General features: G+C 37.6%; 1 protein-coding gene across 1 annotated transcript; it reads right to left on the bottom strand.

The window, feature by feature from the left end:
* Window positions 1-1,006: 1,006 nt before the first annotated feature.
* Window positions 1,007-4,958, bottom strand: fgfbp3 (fibroblast growth factor binding protein 3). The gene is given in 4 exon segments (XM_074676116.1): window positions 1,007-2,192; window positions 4,373-4,617; window positions 4,619-4,653; window positions 4,886-4,958. Coding segments are annotated over 4 exon segments (795 nt in total). The 3' UTR covers window positions 1,007-1,750.
* Between the last annotated feature and the right edge of the window lie 6,934 nt (window positions 4,959-11,892).

Consider the following 11,892-nt stretch of genomic DNA (forward strand, 5'->3'; position numbering starts at 1 on the left):
GGATTGAAATGGGCTGTGGGATTTTTGGCTTTAGCAGACTCCTACACTCCTCTCTCCCTGTTACACCCTTTCATTATGGGTAGCACATTATCCCCTCAAAACAAAGCTGAGACAAATGAAGCTCTGTTGAAAGTCAGTTCAATATTCTGGATATTGGTTCACTGGCACTGTGTAGCATCCACTTCTTAAAGCATGCTCATTCTTATTCTCCACTGTTCATCAGCTATTTACATTGCCTGGCCATTTGTTAAATAATGCTGTAACACATCCTCACTGTCAGGCTCCACTGCTCACTCTTTACTGTTTCATCATCATCATCATCATCATCATCATCATCATCATCATCATCATCATCATCATCACCATCATCATCATCATTATCTAACCAGCCTTAAATAAATCTCCACCCCCAGTGTCTAGTCTCCATGGACCAGTATGTCACTCAATTTCTTATTAGAGTTCAAGCTCTAGCAAAACTCTGGTAGTTATTACACATCAGCTTATGTCTATTGTTATGTGTGGCCCGGCAGGGACTTGGTGATCTGCCTCTCCCTCCCTGTCTTGGGCCTCCTCCTTTTACCTGCTGCACATCTGGGTAAATTTGCACCCAGAGAGAAGGAGAGGATAAAAGGTGCAGGGATTGCAGCGCAGGAAGGTACCCAGACATGCACCTTTCTCTTTTTGTTCTTTTCGTCCAGGGTCTCCAGCTCTTTTTGGTTTGCTCGTTTGTTTTGGTATTTTGGGTTTAAACAGAGTCTGTGGGTTTAACTTTCATTCTTCTTGGAGTCCTTTATTTTATGTTATGGTCTCCTTTCTCTTGTACTTGGGTTGAGGAGGCTGTAAAATCTTTGAAAGCAATATCTCTCTTTGATACATTACTGTGTCTCTATACTGGAATAACCACAGGCTGTCATGGAGAGTGTGGTGTTTCTGTCTACATTATGTGATAAAATATAAAAAACTGTAGATTTCTCAAGAGTCTCGATTTTATTTAGGAATTAATTCACAAAACTGGGTTAAAAAGTCTTTACATTCAACATTGAACAGATTGTTTTCTCATACAGCAGGACAGGGTTTTTTTATGAAAGGAACTAGTTACATGTTAAAATAAGTAAGTATCAAAAACACATCAAGTCAAATCTAAAGTTCACAACTTTCATTACCAACCTAAACATTAATGACTAATTGATTGTTGATTATATGTCATTAGTCAGACAGCTTAAACATCACATGATTTTAACAAATCCTTCATTAACATTCAGGAAAAAATCTAAAAACTACAACAAACTTTGAGTGCCAAAACAAAATTCAAAATGAATTAATGAACACGAACTGAGCTGATATAAACAGATTGGTTTATCAATGACACAGTTACATCTGGTGTCCCTGCTGTGTGTTTACCCCAGCAGATGGTGATTGTGATGGCCTGATAGATGCTTGTAATGCATTGTGGTTCAAATTAATTTTTTAAATATTTTAATTAAACTTAAGCATATAAAAGTTTGCCTGGTCGTAGTTGTATCTACATTTAACTTTTCGGATAGGAACTCCAAAATCAAGTGCTGTGTTTCATAGAGGTTGCTCGGATCTTGACTCGAAATATGCAGCTTGAAGTTGAAGCCTCAAATGTTCTTTATGAAACCTTCCTTTATGTTCAACAAAATATCTTTACAAATGTTGTTTCTCTGATTGTGAACTCACATAACCTTGTATCAAAAATTGAGATTTGTCATTTCTTCTTCATTTTTCGTCAACCTTCAAAAAACTTGACAAAGAACGAGCAGACAGAGTGCCATCCCTCGCTGCAGTAAGCCTGCACCGGCTCCATATCATTCACCACACCTTCCTCATCAAACCCAGTCCACTCCTCCTCCTTCTTCTTCTCCTCTTCCTCCTCCTCCTTCTTCTTCTTCCTTTCTACTTTCCCTCCCTGTGGGCTCTTTGTTGTTGGGGATCCTTTTTTCTTCCCTCCTTCCTTTCCTCCCTTCCTATCATCCTCTCCACTGCGTGTGGCGAGCTTCATGTGGGCCTCAGCAGGAGCCTTCTTGCAGGTTTTGGCTTTCAGAACTTTTTCTCCCTCACATGCATTCTGTCTCTTCTTCAGCTTTCCAACCAGCTGCTTCCAGTACTGGCTGGACTTCACTCCGTAGGCCTGGCAAAGGTCTGGTTTACCCGCATAACGACACCAGTACCTGGACAGAGGCAAGAAAAAGATGGAGATATGTCAGATATGTCAAAAAAAAAAAAAAACACCAATCCTAGGTTGTTTAGTGAAGCAGTCGTATGTTAGTAAACAGGGAGGGCTGAGCACACAGCACTGGGGGGAGCAAGTGTTGAAGGTGATGAGAGGTAAGACAAAAAAAATCAAAAATTATTATTATTATTATTATTATTAGTAGTAGTAGTAGTAGTAGTGGTAGTAGTAGTAGTAGTAGTAGTAGTAGTAGTAGTAGTATATTTTGGGTTTTATTATTTTTTTAAATTACATTTTGGTCTCAGAACTTTTGTCACATTAATTTTAATTACATTTTGGGTTGATGGTATGTTTCAGGTACTAACAAATTTGGCCTACCAACTACAATGGAAAAACATTTCCAAAAGTGCAAAATGAAAACTAAAAAAATACTACAACAGGGCAGGGATGTAGATATTAGGTCATTAACCTCCAGTGCAACCAAAGACTGGCCAATGAGCTAAAACTGTCTCTGTTTTGACTCCTGTAGCCCTGCCCTCAGTGTGGTTAAATTACATGATTTAATAAGCATCTTTTTTTTTTTTTTTTAGTATATCATGCATCTTAGAATGTTTACCTTTAACATTTTAATCATTAAAATGACCTTAATTTCAACTAATACAAATAATTTAGGAAATAAATTACAAAAAAAAAAAAAAAAAAAAAAGATTAAAGTTCGTTGATCATGTGACCAACTTTTGCCGCCGTACCCCGTATTTATGATGCGGAAATAGGGCGCTCTGTTTGCTTCTTTGGAAATAAGAGCGGGGCACGGCAGAACTTTCAATGAATCCACCTTCCACAGGTAAGTGAACAGACGCTTCATACGTGTTTGCTGTAGTAAAAGTCTGAAATACACCAGATGGTTTTATATCTCAACATAAATGGAGCTCAACATGAATGAAAAGAGGCCTAATAGAGTGGTAAGCGTGGGAACTACTTGGTCTCGTGACTCCAGCTGACTGTCAGTCATGCAGCCCGTCTGACTGAGCACGCAGCCGGTTGACAGGCGCAGGCGTTAGGGGTCAGTGACGGCGCTGCTCCGTCTCTCCGGTGGTTACCCCTTACTCCGGTTGTGAAGCAAAACAGCAGAAAATAAATCTGCACAAAACCTGACAGAGTTTTCCTGTTCCATCTATGAATTCTGAGATGATCTGTTGCTGGGTATAATATTCATGCACCATCTTTAGTTTTATAAATTTCTGCAAAGCCTACAGAGTTTTGGAATCTTTGACCTCCTTCGCCTTTTCTCTGCTGTATTTGTTTCTTTTTCTTGGTTTTCTCAGTCTAAATAAAAGGTTGTCAACTTGACTTATTTTGACTGATTTGATTGTGTTTTTTTCTGCCAGAATCCATGATTTGGTGTTGATAGTAATGACGCGCTGGTGTGAGTGTGGGCCAGTCAGAGACAAGTTTGCGAAACTTGTATACACAGTGTATTTTGTAAATTAGCAGTATTTATAACATCTTGTTTAGTTGCAGTGATATGGAGTGAAAAGTCACAGAAAGTTGCCCTGTATGTTAGTGCTCATTGCAGTTGGACTACTTTGTGTAAAATCATTGAGTTTTGGTATTTTAATGTAGTCACATTGAATATACCTTCTTACATATTAAATATGTAATTAGGCTATTTTTCATGTCTGTAACACCGAATGCACAGCTGCTCAATGCAAGCAGGCACGGTAGAAATTTGCTCTTATGCATCCCATTTTTTATTCAGGTACTAAAAGAATCAGTGATGGATGGAAAAACTGCTCTCTATTTAACTTGCAAAGTGTATTTCATAATGTGCTGGAATTTTATATTTTTTGACCATCTCACTCCTCTTCTGTGTTTCACTGAAGATGTGAATAGCTTTTCTACTTAAAATGAGCAGGAACAGAACTTTATACTCAAAAACAAAACCACCACCTACTCAATCTTCAACTCTTTTTATATGGAATGGGAATAATAGCTGATATGTGGAGTAGTCTTCTGTTTGATGCTCTATATAAAGTGCATGGAGAAGCAAACAGTTTGATTCTTAAACATCACGCTCAGTTTTTACGATTATATCCTCCTACTTCCAGAAAAGAAAATTAAAATCTTTGGGACCCTTGCAAAGTGAAATGAGATATTGCTGTAGATGTGTTCCTTCACCTCTTCTGCTCTCCCAGTGTTTCAGTGCTGCAGTTCACCAGCAGGCTCACTAAGCCTTCACCAGATGTCTGCCAGACGCAGCGGTGGCCCTCTTTAGTGGTCAGCTCTCCAGAGCCTGGCACTGAGCGGTTTCTGGGTCTCTTAGCCGGCTGAGGTGTGGACGGAGGCTGACGGGGTTTGTCAGGTCTCCCCTGGTTAAGCTGCCGCTTTGACTCAGTGAGGACTGGGAGGCAGAGGATGGTAGAAGAAGAGGAAGCTGAAAGGCAAGACACTCATGGTGGCTGGGAAGGGACAGAGGAACACATGAAAAGGAACACAAGTTATTATTAGCATTAGTTTTGTTGCTGAACAGTTAAAGATGAACAGTCATAATGTATGTGATCACAGTGTCGGGAGGGACTGACAAAGCTCCTGTTCCCTCTCTTGTATTGTACATCACTAACTTTGAATCTTAATGTCCCATTAAATTGATTGACTAGAGATCTTTCTGGGAGCTCCCTGAGCTGCTTTGACTTGTAGGTGTGGATGGCTTGCTGCTGTGGACCTGACAGACTTCAGCTGCTATGGCTATGAGAATCTCAGACATACTGAGTCAGTATGTTAACATGCATGCAGCAGTCCAACTAAGGTCATAGCGTGATTGTAAAGTAACAGCAGGAGATCTTGTCTTGTCTGTGCATACATGCAGAAGAGTGAATGGGACTTCTGGCTGAGAACGTCTCACTCCAATAAGCAGCGCTGTGTCCTTTTTTGGTAGGTTGAAGCTGCCTTCTAACAACAAAGGCTGAGATGGATGCAGCTGTAGCTCTTAATGTTTCTTACACAGTATGCATGTTAATTACATTACATGGTGTTTGTTGTGTTGAGGCGCAGTGTCCCTGTTTATCGTGGTCATAGCAATATCTACATGTGTCCTCCAGTTACGTTAGTCCGATCTCAGTCTGACTGAGCCGTTTACATGTTTCTTTATAGTCTGATCTCGTGCTGACTAAGCTCATAGTCCGATTTCTTAGGCTGCATGTAAACTATTACGACACTGAACTACAAACCCTGTCCACCTCTCTCTTTTCTTTTTCTACATCTGCAAGTTTTTTTTTCCTTGCCGTTGTAACTCTACATCTTTATCTTGCCTTGATTCTTGACTTTGTTAATAATATATCATCATAAGGTCCAGATGATGTTTGTTGATATTTTATGGTGTGTGTGTGTGTGTGTGTGTGTGTGTGTGTGTGTGTGTGTGTGTGTGTGTGTGTGTGTGTGTGTGTGTATAGATTGATGTAATTTTACAAGCATTTCCTGGATGGCACTGGAGCGTTTCCATGTGGAAAACGGAAAATGGATACTTACTCTATGGGGAAAAAACATCCATTTGATTTTAGACATGGATTATTTAAAAAGTAAATGGACTCATTTATTCATTTTTATGACAAAGCAAGGGCTTTCACAAAATGCACTTGTAAACAACTATCAACTGCATGTCAAGGTAAATTTTGAATCTTTGTCAGAGAGAACAACTATCTGCCCAGCCAAAGAAGCTCTTAAAAGTTTTAGTTGTGCTCAACATGCCCCACATGATATTATTGTTTTTCATCAGTTTAAACATTGTGCCTTTGATGCTGTCACACACAGGGACACCAATATCCCCTAACAGAATCAGTATAGAAATACAGAGGTGTGATAGCGGTGAAACTTTGTTACAACACTGATTTGGATGATAATCTAGATAAAGTTTTGCTGATAGTAACCCACATAAAATGCACTTTCTAAAAATGTTCTTTTGTGAATCACACATTAATAAATATAGACATGGTTATAGTTTTGTGGTGAAGTAATGTCAGATTATCATTTCAGGATGTGTAAATTTAGGTTAGGCTTCAAGCGGCACACATTAAAAATCATAGCAGAGACTGATCTGAGAACTTTAAATTTTATAGTCACATCCACATGATGAGGAACTACAGAAGATAAGAGGGGTTCAAAGCTCATCAGTCTCACTTCTCTGAGAACCACTCATGTCTTTCCAAAATGTCGGACCAACCAGTCAGCCATCATTGACATTCCTAAAAAAACACTGCAGCAAACACGTCTGAAAAGCAGCAGAGCCTAAAATATAATGATTTTCAGTCTAAAGTAGAAGTCAACTTTCAAAGGCCCAGAGTTCCTGTTGCTGAACTTTTCAGTGTTTTTTTTTCCAACTCTCTGTTCTTGGGAGAGTTTCAAGGCTGATTTTTCAACTTTAGAAAGTAACAAATGAAACACACAATGGGTACAAAGCCTTAACTAAACACACTGTTGTGAGTGATCTTGACATTCCCAATTTTATTTTTACTTTTAACCACTTAGACAATAACTTATATTTCATGACATTAAGACAAGTTATCTGTCTGTGTTCAGGATTACTAAGCTCTGAATAACATTTTCCTAAGCCTTCCTCATCAGTATCCCAGAGGACCACTGTGTCAAAAAGTGGCACAACACCAGTGTTAAATGTTGAAAAAATGGACAATGGACACAGTGCGGGAGTGTGAGTCTCTGACAGCGGCTCATTGAAAACCAGCCAAGCGTCAGAAACACTCCCCCAAGAAGGGTCCTCACCGGACATGTAGCTGTCAAACAACAAGCAGGGAGGGAGGGAAGTCAGGGGAGAGGATTATAGCGATAACATTTCATCATCATGTGTATTTCACTTTCAGATGTGGGTTTTAAAATCCCTTAGAGGAAAGTGAGTCATAAAACAACCAAATATGTAGACAAAAATTAAAAGTTTGCAGCAGAGCATCCAAATAAAGACTTAATACAGCCAATGGACAGCATCAATGAAGTCAAATTTATGAACTATTTACTGCAGTTTATTGCTCTCATGTTTTTTCCTGAATGAATATTTTAGGCCTTAAAGATGATGATGATGTATCTACGCAGGCCTGTTAAACCTTTTGTCAAAAGAATCTCTGTCCAATCACAAGTCATTACCAGATTTCCATGTTAAGATGAGTGTTTGCTTCTTTTCTTCGTTTCTCAAGTTGTTGCTGTGTGTTTGATTAACATAATTTGCAGTCTGCTCTCTAAACAATTAAAGTCTGTGTTAATGAAAGGAAAGCATTCATATCCAGTGCACCATGGTGCCCCGGGCTCATTTTATTCTCTGTTCGAACATAATTATGTAATATTTGGAACAAAAAACAAAACAAGTTATGCAGTGGCATGATTAGGCCCATTAATAACACAACTTGGTTTGTGTTGCAGCAATTTGTAGAATTAAACCAGGGGTACATTGTGCTCTTGAGATTTGTGTTTCAATTACGTTTTTTTCTTCATTACTCTTGTTTACTTCTCTGCTTCATAACAAAACCTCTAACTGATCTTTAAGCTCACATTTCTGAATTGGCTACAGACTAAAAGAAATCATAGTCAATGTGTGTCAGACTGTTCAAAAGGTTTAAACAGTGAGCTGTTGTAAACTGTAGCTTTTCCACAGAAAACATTCAAGAAGACTGGCAGACAGGTGTGCATTGGTAAACCATTAGCCTTTGTCATCTTAAACCAGAGTATGTTCAAAAATTCACTATCATAACAAATATACATGTAATAAAATCATTGTAAACTAAAATACAATGTTGTTCAACTAAAGTAGTTGGTGGAGACCAAACAAGAGGTGAAGAAGGGATCCAACCCCTAAAACGTCCACAGCAGCCGCTGTGCTGGGACGTTGATTCCTTTGTGCATTTACAACAAAAATGAAATAAAATCAAATAGAATTAATCACCTAAAACAAGACTGTTACTCTTCTTGCAAACCATGAGAGATTACAAATTCCTCTTGTTGATAGCATAACTGAGTAAATAACTGAACTTTGGCTGTTACAAGTGTTTGTGATGTTGAGACGGTGATACACTCTGGTCTCTGCAGTTTTTTAACAAACTTCCCAGCAAAGAAAGCATACATGATCATTTACAAAGCTTCAATATGAAACTAAAGGAATTCTGCCTAGGCTTTTAGATAAAGCATATTCACTTTAAGTTTGTTTCTTCTTCATGGCCGAAAATAAAAAAGGTTCATATTTTGAGTAAAACAAAATGTTTTCAAAACTTGATGGACTTCTTTTAAATGGATAAAAATTTAAACGGCTCTTCAGTCAAAACAGTTTTTTGAGAAATGCAGATTATGGATGCCTCTTTTTATATCACCAGGTCTATGCTGAAACTGTTTTCCTGAGGTCAAATATCTAGCACACTAATTCTAAATCATATCCACCCAAAATGTCTAGGTGAACATGTTTTTAAAAAGTATCAATAGTCAAAAATAACACCTGACTTTTTTGTAATTATTAAAAGTTCTGCCAATTGAGTAGGAAAAAAAAGCAAAGAGAGGAAAAAAAATATTTTTCATGTTCTTTGAATTAATGCATTATTTAAATTGCATAAAATTTGCAGGGTTTTTTTAAATTAATGCAAACAGTTAACTTTCAAATTTTAATGTATTCAACAATGCCTTCAACTGGACTTGTCAAATGGACGTAGTCTATATTAACCCCCGGTAGGACATCGATTACAAGAAATAAACTAAAGAGTTGCTTGGTTTGGAGTTTTTGCAGTGTAAACCAAAAGCAACTTTGTATCAAACTGAGCCTGGAATTGCTGTTTTTGTGTCCAAAGACAGATTATACTTTTGTTCATGAGGCTGAAGCTGCTGAAAAAACTGTGATGTGGTTGAATAAGATAAGACAGAGTAAGCTTTAGTTTTCAAAAACGTATCACCAAGAATGAATTGAGAAAAAAAACACAAGATGTGAAAACCAGGTCTTCTTTTTTGAAGTCTCTAGCCATGTTCAACTCTTGAGTGTGTTTGTTTTGATAGTTTCCCATTGTTCTCTTCATAGTCCTCCTTTTGAAAATTTGTGTGGCAAATGGTGAATTGAAAAATAAAACCTTTTTTTTTTTACAACTATACAATTTTTCTTTTTAGAAGTTTATCCCAATAAAATCATCAACAAAAACAAATCATAAAATTGAATCATCAAACTGACTCCTTTTAGCGGCACTGTTCACCTTTCTATTTTATTTTAACTGGAGTCACTGAGAGACTAAAAACAAAGAAGCATCGCACCAAAACAAAAATAATCCCCCTCCAAGAACAGCCCCCACACCGCCAGATGCACTCCCCATCAATAAGTCATAACAAGAAAAACAGTTTACGCTGTCTGGTCTCAAGAGATCTAATATTTAAAAGTTATAAGAAGAAGGAATGAAATGGAGAAAAGATTAGAGCCAAATGTTTGTTAAAAAGTTGTTGAGTGCGAGCAGAGGCCCGGTATTCTTACCATGTGACGCTCCACGGATTAGAGCTGCTGTGAGAATGTTGGGGCCGCCAACCCCTCAATAAAAGAAGGGAGAAGACGGGATAAAGGGGAGGAGGAGTGAATAAGGAGGGGGATGGAGGGAGGTTCAGGGAATAGGGGGGACTTTAGGAAGAACATCCCACAAAAAAACAAGGACGCCGCCCACATTTACCCCTTCAGATGAAGCCTTCCACAGGAGTTTTTTCTTTCATCAACAACCTTTTTGATAGGAAAATGGATTCTTTAGTGGAAGAAACTTTATCTTCCTGAATGTGTGACTAAAACGACAGATAAATGTTGGATCAACTTGTTTCAACATGTGCTGGACTTTCTGCATGCTACTCTGAGCTCTGTTTGGATTGTATTGTGTGAATCAACAAGAGATAAAACGTGTTATCAATAGTTGTCAAAACAATAACAGGAATATGTTCTTCATGACAAATACAGCTGTAGACACAGCACGATCAAGCCTGGGGCACTTCACTTCTAAACTTATTCTCTTAACAGCTGAGTAAGTTTGTTTCCCAAGGAAAATCCCATTCAAGCACTACAGATGGTGGAATCAGAGAACCAGTTATTTTTTTGTTTTCACAGTATTATTAAATATTTTTTAATCTCAAAAAAGCCTGACCCATCAAAAGATAGCCAGAAAATTTTTGAAACTGCAAGGTTCATTGACAACAAAATCTACAAAAAAAAAATCGCTTTATCATTTTATTCATGATATATTTTTTGTATAACATTTCAAAATTGAGTGGTTTTGGCAACTTTTTAAGTGAAGTCTTAAGGAAATAAGCATTCTTTCACTTTTCAAGTTAAGTTTATTTTATTCCACTTTCAAAGAACAGAATCACAAGGTGCTTCAAGGATAAAATATGAAAATAGCATCATAACAGCACGAGAAAAGAAAAAAAAAGTAAAATTTCATGTTAAGTAAATCTTTAAAAAATGGAAGAAAGAAAGAAAAAAGTAACAATTTAGACATAATTCTAACCACAGCTTCTTATTTTAAAAAGGGCCAAAATACAACTCTATCAGTCTGTAGCGGTATGACAATCCTTAAAGGCGTAAGATACTTTTTTTAATAATGTTTTTTTTCAACAGGTTCAAGGAAACATTTGATTATACTGGTAAGATACAGGGTCTTTGAAACTCTAGTATAAAGTATTTGTATGACTTTAACTGGTTAATTAGATAAAATGATCTGGTGTCTTGTTTATGACAGCTGTATGGCCGCTTTTGGCCTGCAGGTTGTTCAGGTCCTGTGTGAGACCAAAATTTAAACTTTAGTTACCCCCCAGCATCCAAACCTCTTTCTGTTAAATATCTTGCTGATGTACCCAAATTTAATCATAACCACTTCTACTCTGCTGCATCACAGCATGCAGGTAAGAGTGAGGCCTCTACGACTGCAGAGCAAATTCAATACTACAGACGAAAGCATCAAAACAACTTTTCTTAAGTTGAAGAAAAGAACATGGTTTAGACAAAGACGATAAATCACTCTTGTTTTGGTTTAGTGTCTATTCCATTTGTGTTCCTCTCACAAATTTGAGACATTTTTTTTTCCTCAGAAGGAGATTGCAGGCATTTTTTGGCACAAGGGGGATAAACAAAATTTTTATTCTACCTTCACCTTTTGCTGTGAGACTGGTCCATTTATTGCAGACAATAAAATGAACTATGCTAAAAATCAGTTCCTCTGTCGACCCAGTGAATGATTGCTACAGTTTCATTGCTCCCTTCAATTGTGGAATCAATAGATGGCTACTCAAATCATGTAAACACTCTGAACCACAAGTTTTATGTTTTTTTTGTTTTTTGTTTGTGGTTGCTGTAATGACTTCTATGACATTGAAAGTCAGAATTGCTAGTATAAGGAGACTCTCAGTAACACAATATCCTTGTTTAGAGCACCTCTTCAGAACATGGTTTAACGGTTGGACTAGCTATGATAAGTATGAAACAAAAAAAGGAGGCATACGGTGTGGAAGCCAAAACTGACTCAACCTGGGGTAACTGAGTGTGGTGCAGAGCCCTGTAGAGTCACTGACTTCTCCAGCACAAATCTTAGAGAAATAAACAAACACAAATATCTGAGCAACTCATTTGCATATTGGTCCCAAATAATCCATAACGCATGATGTGTCGCATGGAAGAACACCAAAATTCAAAACATTTCTCC

This window comes from Halichoeres trimaculatus, unplaced genomic scaffold (assembly GCF_033239565.1).
Source record: "Halichoeres trimaculatus isolate MK-OKI-2021-1 unplaced genomic scaffold, fHalTri1.1 fHalTri1_scaffold_8, whole genome shotgun sequence".
NCBI classification, from domain to species: domain Eukaryota; kingdom Metazoa; phylum Chordata; class Actinopteri; order Labriformes; family Labridae; genus Halichoeres; species Halichoeres trimaculatus.